General features: G+C 36.7%; 2 protein-coding genes across 2 annotated transcripts; both read right to left on the bottom strand.

Moving 5' to 3' along the window:
- Positions 1-4,489: 4,489 nt before the first annotated feature.
- Positions 4,490-9,198, bottom strand: LOC123555319 (uncharacterized). Its single transcript, XM_045345975.2, has 3 exons — positions 9,041-9,198; positions 5,203-5,335; positions 4,490-4,649 (listed from the first exon to the last, which is right to left on the bottom strand). The coding sequence occupies exons 1-3, from the start codon at positions 9,117-9,119 to the stop codon at positions 4,529-4,531; spliced, it is 333 nt and encodes a 110-aa protein (XP_045201910.1). The 5' UTR covers positions 9,120-9,198; the 3' UTR covers positions 4,490-4,528.
- A 4,224-nt stretch (positions 9,199-13,422) lies between these two features.
- LOC123555737 (neurogenic locus Notch protein-like) lies at positions 13,423-23,412 on the bottom strand. The gene is made up of 5 exons (XM_045346327.2): positions 20,961-23,412; positions 20,076-20,211; positions 17,252-17,378; positions 16,349-16,446; positions 13,423-13,779 (listed from the first exon to the last, which is right to left on the bottom strand). The coding sequence occupies exons 1-5, from the start codon at positions 23,410-23,412 to the stop codon at positions 13,605-13,607; spliced, it is 2,988 nt and encodes a 995-aa protein (XP_045202262.2). The 3' UTR covers positions 13,423-13,604.
- Between the last annotated feature and the right edge of the window lie 473 nt (positions 23,413-23,885).

Below are 23,885 nucleotides of genomic sequence, written 5' to 3'. Positions count from 1 at the left end.
ACAAGTTTATATGGCGGGCGCTTGACACTGGTTACTTTTATATGCGTTTGCATGATCGTTGTCAATCTGTTTTTGCTGTTCTTGTCAGGAATAACATAATGTTTAACAATGTTTTCCCCTCGGTTGTGCAAACGTATTCTCGCCCACCGAAACTCTGTTTTCCTATACATTATTATACTCATAGTGCTCCTCCAACATACCTCACAGAACATAATACACACATATTTTCTGATCACTCAGTTAAAATTCCGAGTAAAACATAACATTAAATACTCGGCTAATATGCTCTCAGGACTCAAGTTTACTCAAAATCTATCTTTTACTAGATATGTTATTCTTGTGTTCACAGGGTCGTGGCTTTGTCTCCTTTTAGCTGCAGATGGTGATGTTCATACGGTTCCAGGCCCACTGCTAACGACCTCTAACAACTCCTCTTCTATAATTTCCTCCATGTCTAACACATAATCAGAAATTATTACAAGCACTAAGTGCTTCTCAGTTTTACTGTACAATGTACAAAGCCTATTGAACAAGTTTGATGTTCTAGAAGCAGAGTTTGATATGTTTGATGTTCTTGCGTCCACAGAAACATGGTTAAATCAAAATATGTCTGATAATGACATTGAACTTCCAAACTTTCATACTCCAGAGAGGAAAGATAGAACTGAAAATGGCTACGGTGGTGTAATTGTGTACTTGAAGGAAACTTTGCACTATAAAAGAAGGCTAGATCTCGAACCCAGGGGATTGGAGTGTATCAGGATCGAACTGATGCCTTCTCATTCCGAACATATCTTGTTAGCTGTTTTTATCGTCCTCCAAACGCAGACATATATCATACAAATCTAATCGAAGACTCCCTCGGGTTGGCACTAGATACAGGCATCATTGTCACTGGCGACTTTAACTTTAATGAATCAAATCCACACATGACTCGAAAACTCCATTCTATTTGTCAGCAGTATAATCTAGAGCAACTCATTGTTGAACCAACCTACTTCACAGAGTCCTCTTCTTCTATACTGGACCTCTTTCTTGTTTCATGTAGCCACAAAGTTATTACCTCTGGTGTTGGAGAACCAGTCCTATTTATTCACTATTTAACCTTTCGAAACCTCATGCCAGGTCCTTTAAACGGTTCGTTTAGCTATACGACCGAGGAGACTACACCTCACTTAGACGTAAAATCAGCGACACAAACTGGGACAAACTAAAGAATGATGACATCGACACTTATACTTCATCTGTTACAAAAATTTTACGTTATCGTTGCTTTGTTGCATAGAAAATGTATTTGAACGCATTATATTTAAGTATCTTTTCAACTTTCTTCGTGATAATAACTTTCTTTCGTCTTTACAATCTGGGTCCACACCAGAAGATTCAAAAAGTGAATCAGCTCACATATTTGTACAGTACCTTCTGTAAGGCTTTTGATGATGGACTAGAAGTACGAACTGTAATTTTTTTTATAAAAGTAAAGCCTTTGACAAAGTATGGCACAAAGGTCTACTCTTCAAGTTAAAAAATGCTGGATTGGATGGACGTTTACTGAATTGGCTTTATGATTATCTTTTTATCAAATGCCAGTCTGTTGTCTTACCGGGTACCCAGTCAAACTGGTCTACAGTGACTGCAGGAGTTCCCCAAGGATCCATTCTTGGCCCTCTTTTATTCTTAGTATTTATCAATGACATTGTTGACGACTTGGGTTCACATGTACATCCTTTTGCTGACGATACCAGCTTGCATATAATTGTTGATCATCCTGTTTCGGCTGCAGAAGTACTCCAATCCGACATTGATAGAATATCAAATCGGGCCGATACATGGTTAGTTACCTTTAATCCTTTCAAATCGGAAACTATGACCATCTCACGTAAGTTATCCAAACCTTTACATCCACCACTTGTTATGAATTTCCTCAGTAGCTGTACACAAACATCTTGGAGTCTACCTTTCTGATGACTGTTCCTGGCATTCTCATATAAACTCCATTAAAGAGCGAGCCTTGAAAAGAATACATATCATGCGTAAACTAAAGTTTCAGCTAGATAGAATGTCATTAGAAGTGATAAACTTATCTTTTATCAGACCTCTTATTGAATATGCTGATGTGGTTTATATCAACTGTACGCAGTATGAGAAACTTGAACTTGACAAAATTCAGCATAAAGCTGCCCGTATCTTTCTGTGGCAACTGAACTTGTGTCTCTCAATGAACGCATCTGAGAAGTTCCTTGAGAATCCCTGGAGAGTCGAAGACAAAACCATAAACTCACTCTACTACACAAAATGAAAAACGGCATAAATCCTGATTACCTCTCGTCCTTAGTCCCGCCATCTGTTGGAGAAACGTCTTGGTATAACCTACGCAATGCCGATGTCATTTTACACAAGAACATCCCTTTACTATCACGCTTTTCTGCCATCGGCTCTGAGAGATTGGAACGAACTTCCAAGAGAGCTACAAAACTCACCGTCCCTGACCTCCTACAAAACGCAGCTAAAACTGAACGTTTCGAAATGTCCTAAATACTTCTACGTAGGCGACAGGAAATGGCAAGTCCATCATGCTCGTCTCCGTACTGAATGCAGCTCCCTAAACCAGCACTTGTTTGGAAAAAAACATTTATCCATCACCTCTTTGTCATTGTGGTACTACGGAGAGTAATCATCATTTCTTCTTTGAATGCCACTGTTATAGTGACATCAGAGTCCGTCTTCTTGAGACTACTTCCATCTATTGTACCGTAACACTTCACACCTTACTGAATGGAGACCGGAATCTCAGCGATGATATTAACATCCAAATATTTCAAGCAGTTCAAAACTACATCATGGAAAGTGGAAGAATTTTATGAGCACTTGATTATATAATATTACATGCTTGCTGCAACCATATTATAACCCGAATGAATCTCAACCCTTTAATTCCTTCTCTTTCTTCCTCTGCTTATCTCACTTTCAACTTACACACTCATTAGCCACATGTGTGCTTGTTTCACTTTATTATCCCTTTAATGACAATGTTCTAATTTATAGTTCTTTGATAAAGCGTTCTATTTAATTATATTTCTTAAAGATAATATTTCAGACAAGATCATAAACACTGTCGTACTGTACCTATAACAATATGTTATTGTAGGAGAAGACCTCTATAAGCTGTTGCTTTCGGTTCTGATCCTTTTTCAGGCATTATCTTCTGTACTATGTATCATGAATTGTAAATATTGCAATCATTGTTTGAAATAAACTATGTTTAAACTAAAACTACATGGTAACTTTATTAATGTATAAATTTAAAAGTTGGACGGTCATTAAGTTTGCTATCTGTTCAGCGACTGGTTCTACACGGTAATACTGTCAAACGAAACGTAAACCCTGTTGACCAGTCTCCATCGCCCGTATTGAAATATAATGGTTACCTTCTGGTCAATAGATAAAAGCATTGTATTTAATAATTCCATAGATGAAAAGCAAACCGTTTACACACACAACTTGTAAGAACATACCGGACGTAAAATTCTCGTGGCCCATATAAGATTAATAAACTAATAAAATTAGGTCATAATAATGTTAAATTGTTCACAAATGCGCAGTCTGGTCAGGATCCATTTTGTTCGCTAACAGTTACTCTAAATCCAATAGGCTTTGAAAGCGAACAGCATTGATCCTGACCAGACTTTGTGGATGCGCAGGCTAGTCTGGATCCATGCTGGTCGCAAACGCACTATGTTGGTTTTCTCATGGCGCAGCTCAAATACGTTTCATGAAACGGTTTTCTCCCACCATGCATAGGCCATATTATTCACGCAAAAATACTCAAATAAAGTAGAGCTGTTCTGTTATCTTGATGGAACTAAGATAAGTCTTGAAAACTTTGTGATTAGAGATCAGTGTTTCTATTTATGGGAGGCCGTACGGGCCATACTTTTATAATAGAAGTTTATGGGAAACAATTGGCGGCATGCTGTTTTATAAATGATGTATATGATCACTATAGGGACTTTCATGTGAAATTATTTTGAAATCGCGCTAGCGATTTAAAAGAAGTTTCAGTATAAAACAAGCCCCGTCTCCTAATCGTCGTGTTTTTTTGATAAAAGAACATTAATGAATCTGATTGAAAAAATGTAAACATACTTTGACAATGGTTTCAGAGAAGATATTCAAAGTTCATACAGAGAAACGTGAAATGATGCCCGTACCATTTTACTTATATCATTAGAGTATCGGTAAAATACAGATAGAGGATCTCTGGAGGTACTGGTCACCTCAAACGCAACCACAGACATTTCCATTATAAATCGCATTCGATAAAAATTAATATAAAGCTTGGGGCAAATCAGCTTAAAGCTGGGCGGGAGTAACAGTCTTAAAATATTTAGTAATATGGACGAAATTGTTCTTGATAAATCTGAGACTTAAATCCGTTCAAAACATTTGCTACTTTAACTGTTGATTTGTTGTTAAGAAAGAAAAAAGCTTATTATCGTTTACAGACTTTCGTTTATTATGATGCTCATTAATGCGAACATGGTTGAGATTCGTCTGTTATCTGAACAATCTTGACGGAACAACCGTCGTCTCCGGCAATCACTTTACAACCAGGCGGCGGAGCATAAACACCAGCGTGTATGCCATAACTGAAAATGAAAAACGTGGCATGTATAATGTAGATGCTTACCAGCAACATAATATATATAATGATGTCTGACCCACCATTAACATGGCACGTAAATGAAGTTACTTACCAGCAACACAATATAAATTATGATGTCTGCCCTACCATATACAGGTCATGTATTTTGGGCGTACTTTCTCTCAATATAAAAAGCATAAGGATATCTGATCTCTATAAGCATAACATGTATAATTAGCTTACTTCCCGCAACATAATTTACATAATGATGTCGGCAATATCATCAGTACGACAACATTGCGATGGAATGCCAATGTTACTTTTTAGAGTTTTAATATTTATGGTTAAAAACGTTTCTAGCTTTCAGTTACTGACTACTTCTTAGTTTTAACTCGATGACAAAAAGACAAAGGAACTATCTGTGAAAAAAGTCTCTTATATTTAAAACAATGAATTCCATTATACTCAGAATGTATGTTTTACTTTGATATATATGTTGTAAATCAGATATGCGATGTAAATTAAGTTAAAAACATATTAAAGGAGGTATGACTTACCCGCAACATGACAAAAATAATGACGTTTTACCGGGGGTACTTGAACATGTACATTTCTCACACTTGTCTGGAAAATGAAGCTCGCTCCCAGCTGGTATTGTTACACCATCTCTCGTCGTGCATTGGTCTTCATCTAATAATGTTACATTGATACGTTTTGGTGCTTCATGCGTATACGTGGTATAGCAAATATAATGTTCCTTTATGTTGTTCGACATGTTGAGAAATAGCATACTAAATTAGGAAATTGCCTTTTGTTGCCCACAAGATAATTTGTAAAGCAACATGTATTCAGTTTCTATGAATATATGCCCCTTTAGTTACCAATAACCGATAATTACACAGGATAAAGGGGAAAACAGGGTATAGACATATGGAAAAATTCATTAGACAGAAAAAAACACCTACGAAATGGTTTTGTTAATGTAGGTCATTGACAGGACAGAAACTTTAAGCCGAGTATCAGAATACATATCATCAACAACACAGATAAAGTATTTCAGTACTTAATTGCCACATGATAATGCTACAACTGTACCTACACCACTTGTGCATGGTAGAAAAAGTACTAACGACACTTGAGAATGTTACAACAAGTACCTACGCTACTGGAGCATGTATGAAACAATAACCTCACTACTTGAGCATGCTACAAACTATATCTACACCACCTGAGCATGGCAACTCTTAAGCATGCTACAGAAAGTACCTATGCCACTTGAACATGTAACAAACTGTACCTACGACCATTTGAGCATGTAACTAACGGTACTTACAAACACCTTGAACATTACAAACAGAACTTACGCAACTTAGCATGTTACAAACAGTACTCAAAACCCAGGATGAGAAAAACATGCAGCCAAATCGGGACTTGAACCCGGGACCCAGGAATACCGTTCCGATACTCTATCGGCTGTGAATTCCGGCCGTCTACACATTTTCTCCCCATTTAATAATCAAGTCAAATATTGTTACATAATTCCCCACCATTTTGGAATTCGCCCGCTAATTTCAGCGGGTACTTAATCAAGTAATAAAAAATATAAACCACGCACATTAAATACCTTACAAACTGTACTTACGCCAATTAAGCAGGTTAAGTCATTTACGCCACTTCGACAGGTTACAAACTGTGCTTACGCCACTTATGCAGATGACAAATTGTACAAACTGTACTCCGCCACATTAACATGTTTCAAATTGTACTTACGCCACTTAAGCAGGTTACGAATCGTGCTTACGCCAAATAAGCAGTTTACAAACTGTACAAGTTTACGCAACATAAGCCGGTTACAAACTGTACTTACGGCACATAAGCAAGTTACAAATTGTACTTACGCCACATAAGCACGTTAAAAACTGTGCTTACGCCACTTAAACAGGTAACAAACTGTGCTTACGCCAATTAAACAGGTTACATATTGTACTTACGCCACAAAAGCAGGTTACAAATTGTACTTACGCTACATAGGCAGGTTACAAATTGTACTTACGCCACATAAGCAGGTTACAAATTGTACTTACGCCTCATAAGCAGGTTACAAATTGTACTTACGCCACATAAGCAAGTTACAGATTGTACTTACGCCACTTAAGCAGGTTAGAAACTGTGCTTACGCCATTTAAGCAGGTTACATATTGTGCTTACGCCACATAAGCAGGATACAAACTGTGCTTACGCCACTTAAACAGGTTAAAAACTGTGCTTACGCCACATAAGCAGGTTACATATTGTACTTACGCCACATAAGCAGGTTACAAAGTGTACTTACGCCACATAAGCAGGTTACAAATTGTACTTACGCCACTTAAGCAGGTTACAAACTGTACTTACACCACATAAGCAGGTTACAAACTGTGCTTACGCCAATTAAACAGGTTATATATTGTACTTACACCACATAAGCAGGTTACAAACTGTACTTACGCCAATTAAACAGGTTACATACTGTACTTACACCACATAAGCAGGTTACAAACTGTACTTACACCACTTAAGCAGGTTACAAACTGTGTTTACGCCATTTAATTAAGCAGGTTACATATTGTACTTACGCCACGTAAGCAGGTTACAAATTGTACTTACGCCACATAAGTAGGTTAAAAACTGTACTTACGCCACTTAAGCAGGTTACAAACTGTACTTACACCACATAAACAGGTTACGAACTGTACTTACACCACATAAGCAGGTTACAAACTGTACTTACACTACTTAAGCAGGTTACGAACTGTATTTACACAACATAAGCAGGTTACAAACTGTGCTTACGCCACTTAAGCAGGTTACAAATTGTACTTACGCCACTTAAGCAGGTTATAAACTGTGATTACGCCTCATAAGCAGGCTACAAACTGTGCTTACGCCACTTAAGCAGGCTATAAACTGTGATTATGCCTCATAAGCAGGTTACAAACTGTACTTACGCCACATAAGCAGGTACCAAACTGTGCTTACGCCACTTAAGCAGGTTACAAATTGTGCTTATGCCACTTAAGCAGGTTACAAACTGTGCTTAAGCCACATAAGCAGGTTACAAACTGTGCTTACGCCACTTAAGCAGGTTACAAATTGTACTTACGCCACTTAAGCAGGTTGCAAATTGTACTTACGGCACATAAGCAGGTTACAAACTGTATTTACGCCACATAAGTAGGTTACAAATTGTACTTACGGCACATAAGCAGGTTGCAAACTGTACTTACGCCACAGAAACAGGTTACAAACTGTGCTTATGCCACTTAAGCAGGTTGCAAATTGTACTTACGGCACATAAGCAGGTTACAAACTGTATTTACGCCACATAAGCAGGCTACAAATTGTACTTACGCCACTTAAGCAGGTTACAAATTGTACTTATGGCATATAAACCGGTTACAAACTGTACTTACGGCACATAAGCAGGTTACAAATTGTACTTACGCCTCTTAAGCAGGTTACAAATTGTACTTACGGCACATAAGCAGGTTACAAACTGTACTTACGCCACATAAACAGGTTACAAACTGTGCTTATGCCACTTAAGCAGGTTGCAAATTGTACTTACGGCACATAAGCAGGTTACAAACTGTACTTACGGCACATAAGCAGGTTGCAAACTGTACTTACGCCACATAAACAGGTTACAAACTGTGCTTATGCCACTTAAGCAGGTTGCAAATTGTACTTACGGCACATAAGCAGGTTACAAATTGTACTTACGGCACATAAGCAGGTTGCAAACTGTACTTACGCCACATAAACAGGTTACAAACTGTGCTTATGCCACTTAAGCAGGTTGCAAATTGTACTTACGGCACATAAGCAGGTTACAAACTGTACCTACGCCACATAAGCAGGTTACAAATTGTACTTACGCTACTTAAGCAGGTAACAAATTGTACTTACGGCATATAAGCAGGTTACAAACTGTACTTACGGCACATAAGCAGGTTACAAATTGTACTTACGCCTCTTAAGCAGGTTACAAATTGTACTTACGGCACATAAGCAGGTTACAAACTGTACTTACGCCACTTAAGCAGGTTATAAACTGTGCTTACGCCACTTAAGCAGGTTAAAAACTGTACTTACGTCACATACGCAGGTTACGAACTGTACTTACGTCACTTAAGCAGGTTACAAATTGTACTTACGCCACATAAGCAGGTTACAAACTGTACTTACGGCACATAAGCAGGTTACAAACTGTACTTACGCCACTTAAGCAGGTTATAAACTGTGCTTACGCCACATACGCAGGTTACGAACTGTACTTACGTCACTTAAGCAGGTTACAAATTGTACTTACGCCACATAAGCAATTTACAACCTATAGTTACAAACAGTACGTACGAACTTCTTCTGCGTAACAGTATCCCGTTGCTGTATCTACGCAGCAAACAAATACAACGACAATTAAAAGAGTCCTCATTCCTCTCCTGTAAGTCTTAAATGGGACAAGAATTACAATAAATTGATAAGATAAGAAGCGTTAGTTGTGCACCTCGTTTTGAATTTTTGTATTTACTTAAAGCGATACATTCAAACATTTTCTATAATAATAAAAACACGTATCTTTTTGACAAGGCAATTAAATTGCTTCACATGTTTTAGGCCTTAAGAGTGAAATAGCGCCATGTCATATTTCAGGTACTTCACTGGTATAATATTATTTTAACGTAAACATCGTATAAAAGTATGGAAGACGTTGGTCGAATTTGATTTTTTTTATAAAAAGTAAAGACAGAAGAAATTTTGATGTTTTATGAGAAAAAAACTTACATATGAAACGTCGCCCCGCCGAACGTCGCCCCGTCAAGCGTCGCCTCGCCAATCGTCGTCCTGCGATTCAGTGGGACATTTTCTTTAAGTTTGGGAACATTCATGTTGGAAAAGCAAATGTTCTAACGTCGTATCACACTTTGCATAATTTACATTCGCCCTATTCTTTTCCATTGAAAAATATGACGTTCATTTAGTATGAACAGCACAAGGAAAAGCGCGAAAGTTACGTCAACGCTGCTTTGTGATAACTGGCCGCTGCTTTGACGACGTCCGCGTATAGTAAGGGAAAACGTTCCATAGATGACGTCGCAGTTGTTCCGTCTGGTGAACAGAATAGCCGGGAAGCTGATTTTAAAGTGAAATGCAACAAAATTTGTGCAACTTATAATTCAATCTTGTTTACAAATGGAAAGGAAATTTAATGTAAATATCAGAAATGAAACCTTTTTTCGGTGTTCATGCGAAATGAACGACAGAACAGGATTGGCAAATGCATGAATCGCGCTAAATATTTCATTTCTTAATTGGCATCGTCAGGTTAATCCGTGTTTGACAACTAATTGTGTATGTAAAAGTGTATAAAGTCTTTCGAGCGCTGTGATATTTGTACTGCGCTGATTGTGGGGTTGAAACGATTCATTGAAGTTCGAATGCAACAGCCGCATATAGTTTCATTCAAAGAAACTATCTGGACTTTAAAAATGTTTCTTCTGTGTGCGAGTAGCTTTAACTTATGTACTCATGCACAATGCGTCATATTTCGTTGAATTAAGCTTTTGCTTTAAATTTGCACGATAACGGATGTTTGTCAGCAACGAACTTTACCGAAATTAATTTTTGATCACAATTTCTAATTAATTACATGGACTTGCGGTTTGTCACTTACATGTATCAGGCAGGATAAGAATAACATATATTTAACATTATTTAATAACAGACATTGTGAGTAGCCGTAGTTTTAAACATGTTATTTCATGTAAAATAGACACACGCGAGTAAACACTAACTAGCAGTCGTATTACCGTCTAAGGAATGTCCTGCTGTTCCGTGGAAGTGACGACATCTGAAATATGATTCAGTCTCTATATTATACTATGCATATTTTGAAGATTTTGTACGGACTTAACACTTTAAAAGATATGATTGCCATTAGTTTATGTGAAACAGAGTTCGTTGTTGTTCTTTTTTCTTCTAATTACAATACAATTTTAATTACGTTTTACTTTTGCACCATACACCATTTGCTTCAAATGAGCATTAATTAATCGGATACTGTGTAAAAACGTGCTCCTGTGACTTGGTACCGCAATACATTAATTACATTGTAAACGTTTCATAGTATGAGGAAAACTTAAACATTCTGGCATTCGGTAGGATAGTTCTTCAAACACTCCTATCAATAGTAATGACATTAAAATTTCAAATATCCACGAATGAAGTACTGTGTACGTAATGCAGTATAAAAACCCAGGAGATAAGAATATCAAATCAAGGCAGGGAATTCATTTCATGAAAATGCTATAACTTCAATAAACGTTCATAGCTGTAGTTATTTTTATCTAAAATTGATATTGACACGCCAAAGGGGTCATGTGTGCGCGTGTCCGTGTGTGTGTTTCAAAATTCGTGTGTCTCTACCTTCTACACGTACGTTATTCTGTTTTAGGTAGGAATATGTACTTTTCATGTTTTTATTCTTTAATTAATTTCTTTACTGGGTGGCATAAAGAACCCTTTAGTGAAGAATTAAAGTGCATAGATTCGGCAACTCAACAATAATGATACATGTGAGTTTGATTGTCTTGTAAAATGTTTTTGCAAGTTCATCTATAAAACAGAAGTGAAAATCAACAGTAAAACTTCAGATATGATCCAATAAACATTAAAAGTAAAGTTATTTGTTTAACATGGGTAGTCGACGAAAGTCCCTACATGGAATGGATGGAGCCGAGCCTACGGCAGGCGTCATATTTACCTCCTCAGCATCCCGTCTAGGCCGATACTGCTGGAAACTGTAAATCAGTAAATCAGCCAACACTGAACACTAGTTGGGATATCAGCCGCGACGGGGGGAATCAAACCCGGACCGCTGGCATTGTAGTCCAACCTGCTAACCACAACACCACTGACTCCGAAACTGCGCATCTGACTTCCTATAACACTCTTTTTTATTATCTAAAAACTTTGACTGATTCTATGCAATAAAAGACCGGGCGTCTTTGACTAGAGGTAATAAAAAAAAAAAAAAAAAAAAAAAAAAAAAAAAAAAAAAAACGATTGCTTTTGGAATCAAAATAGACGAAACAATTAAACCTCCAACGAACATAGCTTTATTTCATAACGTAGGTCTGTGTTAGCACAATCGCAGATCTACGGATCACGGGGTCGCGAGTTGGATTCCCGGGCGGGCCGTATGTTCTCCGTGACGATTTGATAAAAGACATTGTGTCTGAAATAATTCGTCCTCCACCTCTGATTCATGGTTGGAAGTTGACAGTTACTTGCGGAGAACAGGTTTGTACAGAATCCAGGAACACTGGTTAACTGCCCACGGCGTTAAACAAAAAAAACGAACTAACGAACGAACGCTTCTGGCTTACGTATCTTTTTCCAACCTACCTTGGGATCGTACCATTCTTCATTTATTCAGTTGCACCATATATTTTGCTTTCTAGTACCCTGACAACTATACTTTTCCTAAATAAAAGCGGAATTGTACTGTATCAGTCCGAGTGTAAAGTTATGTTTAACTCAAGGTGAAATCTTGAGGAAACCCTGTCACAAACCTTTAGAAAAAGATTTATATCAGTATACGGTTAAGGGGATATAATCCAAATAGTATGGTTTAGATAACAATGTTTTTACAAAATGTTATACATATTAACTCGGAAAACAGGATAAATAAATGTAGTGTACTAGTTACTCATATAATTAATAAAAAAAGATAGCTGAGGTTGTTTTAGCGGACAAATATTGCTATTAGTCTCTACTTGACGTTATGAGGCGATGGGTAATTTCTCTACCATTAAAATAAATTATGTAACATTGCCGGTGTAAAGATCATAGCTGAATCACTCGCTTAGTTGTAAAAAGTATAATAATAAAAACCGTTAATATTGATCATTTTATTCGAAATTCATTTCATATAAATATCTTCATTATTCATTAACATTATTCATATCATTATCACGAGCGAAATATACTTAAAACAATTTAAAGAAATTATTCTATGTTTCGTATTCATTGGGGCATGCTTGAAAATTTATGTCAGAGAAAATACTTTCTCTTCTTATTAACTGCAAATAAAATAGATTTGATGATATTTTAACCTTTAACTGGCATGCACTTAGCTCTGTTATACAATGTATTTTCACATATCGATATTAGCAAAATGATTTTGTGAAAACGTTCAAAACTGTTTTGAAAACGCGGATATTGTTATAGACATCTAGAACAGAAAGTCATCTAGACAGATCGGCAGAAAAACACAGAGTCATTTGTAACCAAACAAATGAGCTACTCTTACGTGTCGCATGTTTTTAATACACTTATTTTCTCTTTTCTGTAACTCCATTTTAAGTTCATATGTATACTGTCATTTTGGACCATAAATCAAACCTCCACGGTGTAGAAAACTACTGATTTTGGGGAGTATAAAGTTGATAACGCAGTTGCGACATATAATATATAAGATGTCAAAAACAGTAACATAACATAATTATTCTTTTGTGACTGCGAACTCTTACTTAATCTCATTCATTTATATATTAAACATGCCACTCTAGTTGTGCCAGGAAATTAAGATTTACCGCTATTAACAATTCTTAACGCCGCAACAGCTTATCACTTATAGTTGTACACATTAATACCTTAATATCCAAGAGAAATAAATTCGTTGCAAGTTCACACGCAAAAGGCATTGAAATAACCGATAATGACAAAAACATATTATATCGTAATTCATATTTTCATTGGGTTTCAACAAGATTTTTAATAATTAAGAATTATAACAATGGATGAATAAATAGCAGTTGCTTTTTACGGCGTTATTTTAGTTCACTACATAGAATAGCTGTCGTGTCATCCTGATCCAGAATGAGATTCTTAAAATCTCCAATCTTGTCACCTTCTATCAACGACATTGACCTGTTTCCCCATGAGAAAACATGAGATTGTCAAAATGTATGGGGTTCCCATGGTGACGTCTAACGCTGCTACTTCGTTGGATAAAACCTGTACGTTGATTTAGAAGTCGTTCGTTGGATATATCTGACGCTTCAGTTTCCACTACCCTGTTCTGTTGAGTTCTGAAATAAGGCAGAACGATCAGAAAACTGATTTGTGTGTTGACAAAAAGACCCTTGCTTCAATTTTATATTAACTGCAAATATAACATATTGAAAGATGCATTAAAAAGACATGTTATAAGCAGGCACTATATGTTATGCACTTAAGCTCATACATGGGTCAAATCAGGGTCAAATTATCAACATTGTTATACACAATAAAATCAATTGTCATGTGGACATTTTGAAGAGAGTTCCGTCTGAAATTCTATATTTTTCCACGACATCGAATTAAGTACATTTCGTTGTGTTTAGTTAAAAATTTTAAAATTATGATAAGAAAAAACCTTTAAAAAAATTGAGATGAGAGCCGCCATGATGTTGTGAGCCTAGGTCGCCTCATTTGAAACAAAACACTTCTTCATACACAAACAGTGTAAAAATGTTTTGACCAAATGGAATTTCATGCCAAAAAATATTTGCAATTATCTTTAAATTGAGCACAAAATTTTTATGAATAATAAGAAACTTTTATGTTTTATTATTTAGTTTATGCTCTATCACGATCTGACAGAATGGTGGTATTTTTAAAAAATGTTACTTATGAACCTTGGGGTTTTTCTCCAGATGTCTAATTTCAAATTTTTTAAACTTATAGTTTATTAGCGGGTCTATCTTTTCTTACGAAATTTCAAAGAAAAATCAATTGGCACTAAGAATCTATGTGTAATATATTCTATAGTGTTTTGTAATGTATCTTAACTTAGTACCTACTTGTCCCCTAGACTAGATTCCATATTACTGATACTTGACCTAGAAAATTTCAACACATCAAGTTAAAACCATGCATGAGTCAAATTATTGAAGTCCCGTGTAACACTGGCACGCACCCTGCTGTATTTAAAGGTTTTTCAATTATTTAACCTATGAGCTAGTTTCTTAACCAGCTTTGCTATTCAAACTGACCAAATTTCATCAAGCTACTTTGACAATTTCAGAGTCGTTGAAAATCAGCCTACATCACAAGGTGTTTCTTTATTTGACTGATACTTTCTGACCCCAGATGACCATATCAATAACGTGTTTTTCAGGCAATCTTTTGACCAAATTCATGAGATCAGTGAAAACAGCCTCTATAGCGTACACAGTTTTCTTTGATTTGACATAGTGACCTACTTTTGAGCAGATGACCATTTACTTGACTGATTTATCAAGGTATTTCAGAGTGATCAGAAGATTTATTGAAAAATACATTCTAGTGCATCACAAGTTTTCTTGATCTGACTTGACTAATTGCCCCGATGCCATTCACCTGATATATTTTACATGCAATCATTCTGACCAAATTCAGAGATCAATTGAAAAATACACTCTATGATCACAGTTTTTTTGATTGACTAGTGACTACTTTTGATCTAAAGCCCATTTATTCGCTAGATTCTTAAGGTTATTATTTTGACTTATTGGAGATCAATCGAAAAATCGCCTCTATCGCATATACAGCTTTTCTTGATTGACATTGACCTAGTTTTCAACTCCAGAGACCCTTTTCGAACTCGACTAGATTATCAAGGTTATATTTGACCAATCATGAAGATAATTGAAAAATCGCCTCTACGCACACAGGTTTTTCTTTGATTTGACTAGGACCTAGTTTGATCCCGAGACCCACTTTCGAATCGGCCTGTTTATCAAGAATATTTGACAATATCATGAAGATCAGTGAAAAATACAGCTTCTATCGCATACACAAGCCAAATGTTGACAGACAACAGACAGACAGACAGACGACAGACGCCGGACATCGAGCGATCAGAAAAACTCACCTGAGCAGGTGAGCTAAAAAATAAACAGGCTATTTAAAACGCAACTGAGCAAACTAATAGCGACTTGATTCTGTTCGTAAGAGGTATGAAATTGGTAACACCCCTCGTATATTCCCAAATATAACTACATTGACTTTTCGTTGCCCGTCCCGGCATTGTTTCAGGCACCTGTGTTGTACCTCAGACGGCTGTTAGCCGGCTGGATGACTTCCTCCTAATACAACACAATCATGCGAAGTTTCAAACTCATAGCAGTGAGTGGCAAGTTATTCGAAGTTGTCGACCTTAACCACTCTGGCACGCATGCCTCTGCTGTATTTAATATTTTCAAGTAATAACTAAACATATGTAGCAATATTCTGTCTCAGTTGGGCATTGTGCTCACTGCTACAAGTAGACACCGTCGTTTATATGACTGTAAAATTGTTGAAGAAGGCGTTAAACCCGAACACATACACACACACACGCACACACGCACGCACGCACGCACACGCACACGCACACACGAATCCTTTCTTGTGTGTGTGTTCGGGTTTAACGTCTTTTTCAACAATTTTTCAGTCATATAAACGACGGTGAATCCTTTCTTATCTTATTCCAAAATGTATAGGTTTATATATATTTTTAAATATAATAAAGCGCTATAGGCCTTTGGAGATTTCAGCGAATACAACTTCACGAAACGTTATTCGATACCTGTAATGGTTCTAGTAAAGCCTGACTATGAGCATAATAGTGGATATATTGTCCTTTGCAGAACTTACCGGTAAATGATGTAAACGGCTTGTGTTGCTCCCAGCACAACCCCGAGAAGTCCAACACCAAGGCCAATTAGGATAATCCAGTGATCTTTAATCCAGCTCTATTTAATAGAAATTGTTAAAGGATTAAAGAAACACGTAACTGCAATATATATAAGGGAGAAGAACTTTATAAGTCTTCTTCAGTACTTGTAATACGTTTTCCAAATTCGTGAAATGTAACTGCAATATAGTTTTCGAAATAAATATGTTTAAAGTAATATATATATATATATATATATATATATATATATATATATATATATATATATATATATATATATATATATAATAGCAACCTTTTACAAATCTCTCCTCAGTGTTAACAAGCATCGGACTGAAATCTCCATTCTGTTAAAAAAGATTTCCCACATATAAATCTGATTATTCTTGTTAGCTTTACCGACATGGTCAACAGTATTAGATGAAATATACACTTAGTTGTCACGATTTTTGTCATTTGGAGACACTGAGCTTCAATGAAGTTTTCTATAAATGAGCCGCACCATGAAAAACCAACATAGTGCATTTGCGATCATCATGGATCCAGACCAGCCTGTGCATCCGGACAGTCTGGTCAGGATCAGCTGTTCGCTGACGGTTTTTCTAATTGTGTTGGGTTTGAAAGCGATCAGCATGGATTCTGACCAGACTGCGCGGATGCGCTGACTGTTCTGGATCCATCCTGGTCTCAAATGCACTATGTTGGTTTTCTCACGGTGCGGCTCAAATTATATTAAAATTCATAACTGATGCATATCAAAGACAGAAAATAAGTCTATGGTTTGTTGCCATGTCCATCCACAGTTAAAAATGTCTGTGTTACATTATTATGAAGCAGGTAACAGAGTTCGACTGTAAACATACCTTATAATTCTGTTTTGCTGTATGTACATGGTGTATTAGAATCTCTGAACTTTGTCCAATTGCTCTAGCCATTTCATCTGTTGTCAATGGTCTTCCATCGCACAAAGCACTTATGGCAACAGAACCTCTAATAAAGTAAAATATCCACGAGTAAACAGAACAATCTAGAGATGGATCTAAGCCTCAGGTTTCAATGATTTTCAGGTATATTTTCATGAAATAGATCCATGGTCTATTTATACTCCTTTACATACTCATTTAAGGGAAACAGAAAGACGTAGAATTAAATCGATATCGTTTTATCTTATCTGTGGTGAGAAAATTGGGAAAGAGGAAGACGGTATTTTGTAGCAACTTTCAAAAGTTATCATTACCGGCCATATATAGGACATGTTAGCCAAAACATAAATACTGTTTATAAACGACGTCAAAGAAAGAACGAATATATCTTTTTATTATAAATTATGTATGCCAATATAATATGACGACTTTTATTACTACAGTAAACAGGTTGAACACCACTAAATCATCAGGCTGCTTTTACGTACTATACAATCAAATAACTTGATAACACCAGATCTACTTCCACAATTTCTTTCCAGAGACTTATTTATTATACCAGATTTAGATTTACCCCATACTGATCTCACGTGTGATAGGAGCATGCAGGATACTAAAAAAAAAAAAAACACCATGCTATAGGAAAGAAAGAGTTAGAGTAATATTTGGACAATCAGGCCTGTAATTAAGTAGTGTCTGTCTGTTTTGGGTTTCTCGCCGTTTTTCAACAGTATTTCAGTTATGTAACGGCGGACAATTAACCTAACCAGTGTTCCTGGAATCTGTATCAGTATAAACTTGTTCTCCGCAAGTAACTGCAAACTTACCCACATGAATCAGAGATGGAGGACGAATGATTTGAGACACAATTAGGGCTGGGACGATTTCAAAATTTTGAAACCGGTTAATCGTTTGTATGAAATCGAATCGAACCGGTTAATCGGCCGCCATATTGAAAATGCTGTTTTCTTTCCTGACGACCGTATCAAGGTACTTCATCAGAAACTTACGGACTTTAACGTTTGCATGCAATGTGTTGATAGATAAGTCATATTTTGGTGTATTTTATTTAAAATTTACCACGACAAGCAAATCAGAGACTATTGATGATGTTGATGTTTTCTTAGCGGAAATATACTACGAGTCTACATGCTGGTCAAAGAAGTGTATACATGCATTGATATAAATTTTAATGGGATAGTAGGATGTTTACTGTTCGAGAGCGATTAGCGGTTTTGCAAAAATGAAACCGGTTTCAACTAGTAATCGAATAGAATCCGATTAATCGAGTAATCGTCCCAGCCCTAGACACAATGTCTTTTATCAAATCGTCACGGAGAACATAGTCTCCCACGAGGACCGAACACACTACCCCGCGATCCGTAGATCTGCGCTCTCCCTATTGATCTAAGCAGACGGGTTTATTTGGTAGTGATCAGCTTATATTATTTTCGTTTGGTGACGAAGACCCAGAATAAAGATAGAAAACATATAAGCTTAATAAAACTGTAATAGCAAAGGTATAACTGAAAATATATATATGCGCGTTAAGCCGGCATTCTTTGGATTATATATCGGCTTTTAACGAAACAAAGAAACAATAGTTTCATCTAAAACTATCACAAACATAGAAATCTGGTTTCGAACTTCGTTAGAAAAAAACTTCTTTCTTTTGCATTTCATTGTAACCTTTGTATTTATAAACAGTTGATGTGTTACGATTTGTTGCTGATATCAAGTAACTTTTGACATGATCTGATATATATGTACTGACATAAAGTAATGATGAATGATTTACTGCTGATATGAAGTAATAACTTGTGACATGGGATATCTAAACTTTGCGTGTAAGACATTTTACTCTTTGTTGAAAATAAATATAAGTTGCAGGACAGCAACGCTCGAATATTCAAATGCTTTGTCACCAGAAAAAAGTTAAAGTGAATGAATACAAAAAATTGAAAAAAGGGGCATAACATATGAAAGCGTCAAAAGAATAATGATTCCGTGAAGAGCACAGTGAACAAGTGTGTAGAGTTTCAGTCTATTTCCTCAAACAGCAGTTGAGATACCAGTTAACATCTAAAAACTTAACCAAATCAGGACGCCGACGCCGACGCCGACGAACGGGTCAGTACGATAGCTCTACTTATTCCCCGAATAGTCAACCATAAAGATAAAGGAAATGTTATAGCAAAAGGTTGTGACTTTCAAAATCACACAGTCATTGCGCCATCTAGATTATAGATTACATAGTGCAAAAGACAGCGAAAAGGTGCGGTATGGCAGCGACAGTGAATTTTAACTTGCCCAATTCATTGTGACTGCCACAGTAAATTGTACATAATAGTGTTTGTAATCCTTCGAGGGACTACTTCTATTCAGAAAACAGACATTTTTTCTGTACTTTTGTCTGTTGTTAAAGAGTAAATTATCTTGTATGAAGAGACCAGTTATGTTGAGACCACATTCTGCCTTTCCATTTGACAGTCTCTTATAACACAAGCTATACCGTATATTTATATATTTGATCTAAGAAACATCCCTGGATGGGCAAGAGATTAGGCTATTCTTGATTACATGGTCTCGATGCATTTGTCAGTTGTGTGTATCACAAACAAAGCTTTCGACGAATGTCTGCGACATATGTGGTTTTACTTTTACTAGATTTGTTTTTCCTTTTGACGTTTCATAATGTACGTAATATTGCTGAAACTTCAATCACACTCTCCTCTGTTACCATATTTAAATGAAATGAACATACCTTCCCAGCTGATATCGATCAATACCGACCTGTGCATCGTCACATAATAGAATGCTGTGTCTAAGTATTGACACCACGTCACTTATAAGAATATCTGTGTCTGTGAAACCAGTTGAAACATCCAGTTTGTACAGGTCTGAAGTACAGTAATACACGTTTAATCTAACCGAGACTGAGCTTGCTTATGAAAGAATGTATGTATACCTATTTTAAAAACAACGTTTTTAACATATGAAATATTTTAAATGTCAAATATGTTTAAGCGTATGTATATGTTGCATACATAAGGAGCTGGTGTTTGTTCCATACAGTATAAGTTATGCCGTAAAATAGAAATAGCGGAAACCCACAAGTCACCCAACATGACGCAAATGAAAATTTTGCAAGCTCGGTTTGATTGAGCCTGTTCATGGAAAATGAGTGCTACCGACCACGGCCACTAAACCTATGTCGGAAAGAACTCAACATCTACACGTACACAAATACAGTCTAGAAACATCTGCAGATGTGGTTCTCAAAAAAAAATACAAACATTAATGGAACAGAAAACAATGGGCAGAACTAAACAAACGAGAATTTAATCAGTTCAAGAATAAATCAGATATGTTAAGATATAAAATTAGTTAGCGTGTCTGAACTAGTTTGTAGTTTTAAATTACAAATTATGCATCAGTAACATACACATCTTTAAATTTAAAAATTTTACATCTGTTAACATGTGCAGTTTTGAGAGTCAACATTTAATTTCTGTTTATATTCACTTTTACAATTGTTTACATTTACGACGTTCATACCCGCTACAAAATGTACACATACTATTATTACATTTACATTTACTGCTACCACATCTACATTTACAAAATGTATCAATTACAATTATCTTACCATCGCAACTGTATCCACCATGTTCATTTCTACATATCTTTCCTTCCTGACAAGCTGAACCAGTTTCACATTCATTTATGTCATGTTCACAATTCCTGCCCGTGTAATTCTCTTGACACTCACAAATATAGCCTTTTTCATCTGTGTAAGACTTACACTGCCCATTGTTTAGACAAGGATAAGTTGAGCATTGATTAACAACAATCTCACAATTTCTTCCTGCACTGTCCATCGTGCAGAGACAAATATAGCTCCCTGTTTCGTTAATGCATGTAGCTTCATTTTCACAAGGGTCACCAATGCAACTAGCGATACGTCGCTCACATTTATGTCCCGTATATTCTTCATTGCAGTTACAAAAATAATTTCCTAGATGTTCTATGCAAACACCATTTTTACACGTAAAGTATGAACAATTATCTATGTCGATTTCACAGTGTCTCCCCGTATATCCAATTATACAAGTGCACGTATAGTTTACTGCTTCCTCTACACAGGTACCGTTGTTGTGACATGTATCGTTGGAGCAGTAATTTATGTCGATTTCACAGTGTCGTCCTGTATATCCAGTAAGACAATTGCATGTATAGTTTGCTGGTTCCTCTACACAGGTACCGTTGTTGTGACATGTATCATTGGAGCAGTAATTTATGTCGATTTCACATTGTCGTCCCGTGTATCCAGTAATACAATTGCAGGTATAATTTTCTGGTTCCTCTATGCAGGAACCGTTGTTGTGACATGCATCGTTGGAACAATAATTTATGTCTATTTCACATAGTCGTCCTGTAAATCCAGTCAGGCATCTGCATGTATAGTTTGTTGGTTCCTCTACGCAGGTACCGTTGTTGTGACACGTCACGTTTCCACAGTAATCTATGTCGATTTCACATTCTCGTCCCGTATATCCAGTTAAACAAGTGCATGTATAGTTTGCTTGTACCTCTACGCAGGTACCATTGTTGTGACATGTATCGTTGGAGCAGTAATTTATGTCGATTTCACATTGTCGTCCCGTATATCCAGTAAGACAATTGCATGTATAATTTACTAATTCCTCTAGGCAGGTACCGTTGTTGAGACATGTATCGTTTGAGCAGTAATTTATGTCGATTTCACATTGTCGTCCTGTATATCCAGTAATACACTTGCATGAAAAGTTTGTTGGTTCCTCTACACAGGTACCGTTGTTGTGGCATTTATCGTATGAGCAGTAATTTATGTCGATTTCACACTGTCGTCCCGTATATCCAGTAAGACAATTACACGTATAGTTTGTTGGTTCCTCTATACAGGTACCGTTGTTGTGACATGTATCGTTGGAGCAGTAATTTATGTCGATTTCACATTTTCGTCCCGTATATTCAGTTAAACAATTGCATGTATAATTTCTTGGTTCCTCTACACACGTACCGTTATTGTGACATGTATCATTGGAGCAGTAATTAATGTCGATTTCACAATGTCGTCCTGTATATCCAGTAAAGCAATTGCATGTATAGTTTGTTGGTTGCTCCACACAGGTACCGTTGTTGTAACATGTATCATTGGAGCAGTACTCTATGTCGATTTCACATTGTCGTCCCGTATATCCAGTAAGGCAATTGCATGTATAATTTGCTAGTTCCTCTAGGCAGGTACCGTTGTTGTGACAAGCATCGTTGGAACAATAATTCATGTCAATTTCACATTGCCGTCCTGAATATCCAGTAAGACATTTGCATGTATAGTTTGTTGGTGCCTCTACGCAGGTACCACTGTTGTGACACGTATTTTTGGAGCAGTAATCAATGTCAATTTCACACTTTCGCCCCATATATCCAGTAAGACAACTACATAAATAATTTGATGCTTCTTCAATGCAGGTACCGTTGTTCTGACATGTATCGTTGGAGCAGTAATTTATGTCGATTTCACATTGTCGCCCTGTATATCCAGGAAGGCAATTGCATGTATAGTTTGTTGGTTCCTCTACACAGGTACCGTTGTTGTAACATGTATCGTTGGAGCAGTAATTTATGTCGATTTCACAGTTTCGCCCCGTATATCCAGTAAGACAATGGCATGTATAGTTTGTTGGTTCCTCTACACAGGTACCGTTGTTGTAACATGTATCGTTGGAGCAGTAATTTATGTCGATTTCACAGTTTCGTGCCGTATATCCAGTAAGACATCTGCATGTATAGTTTGTTGGTTCCTCTACACAGGTGCCGTTATTGTAACATGTATCGTTGGAGCAGTAAGTTATGTCAATTTCACAGTTTCGCCCCGTATATCCAGTAAAACAATTGCATGTATAGTTTGTTGGTTCCTCTACACAGGTACCGTTGTTGTAACATGTATCGTTGGAGCAGTAATCTATGTCGATTTCACAGTTTCGTCCCGTATATCCAGTAAGACAATGGCATGTATAGTTTGTTGGTTCCTTTACACAGGTACCGTTGTTGTACATGTATCGTTGGAGCAGTAATCTATGTCGATTTACACATTCGTCCCCGTATAGTCCAGTAAGACAACTGCATGTAATTTGTTGGTTCCTCTACGCAGGTACCGTTGTTGTGAACATGTATCGTTGGAGCAGTAATTTATGTCGATTTCACATGTCGTCCCGTATATCCAGTAAGACAACTGCATGTATAGTTTGTTGGTTCCCTACAGCAGGTACCGTTGTTGTGACATATCATTTGACAGTAATTTATGTCGATTTCACATTGTCGTCCCGTATATCCAGTAAGACAACTGCATGTATAGTTTGTTGTTCCTCTACACAGTACCGTTGTTGTGACATGTATCGTTGGAGCAGTAATTTATGTCGATTTCACATGTCGTCCCGTATATCCAGTAAGACAACTGCATTATAGTTTGTTGGTTCCTCTACACAGTACCGTTGTTGTGACATGTATCGTTGAGCAGTAATTTATGTCG

The sequence above is a fragment of the Mercenaria mercenaria genome, chromosome 7 (genome assembly GCF_021730395.1).
Source record: "Mercenaria mercenaria strain notata chromosome 7, MADL_Memer_1, whole genome shotgun sequence".
In the NCBI taxonomy this organism is placed as follows: domain Eukaryota; kingdom Metazoa; phylum Mollusca; class Bivalvia; order Venerida; family Veneridae; genus Mercenaria; species Mercenaria mercenaria.
Note: the sequence above shows the minus strand (reverse complement) of the source record. Positions and strands in the feature narration are given on the sequence as shown.

Excerpts from the sequence above, each read along its gene's own strand:
- LOC123555319 (XM_045345975.2), bottom strand. The coding sequence starts at position 9,119 with ATGAGGACTCTTTTAATTGTCGTTGTATTTGTTTGCTGCGTAGATACA. Across the intron at positions 5,336-9,040 it reads CTGTTACGCAGAAGAAGTTC|ATGAAGACCAATGCACGACG; the intron begins GTACGTACTGTT and ends TAACATTATTAG. Across the intron at positions 4,650-5,202 it reads TTATTTTTGTCATGTTGCGG|TTATGGCATACACGCTGGTG; the intron begins GTAAGTCATACC and ends TTTCATTTTCAG.
- LOC123555737 (XM_045346327.2), bottom strand. The coding sequence starts at position 23,412 with ATGTACAACAACGGTACCTGTGTAAAGGAACCAACAAACTATACATGC. Across the intron at positions 20,212-20,960 it reads TGGTGGATACAGTTGCGATG|ACCTGTACAAACTGGATGTT; the intron begins GTAAGATAATTG and ends ACTGTACTTCAG. Across the intron at positions 17,379-20,075 it reads GATCGATATCAGCTGGGAAG|AGGTTCTGTTGCCATAAGTG; the intron begins GTATGTTCATTT and ends TTACTTTATTAG.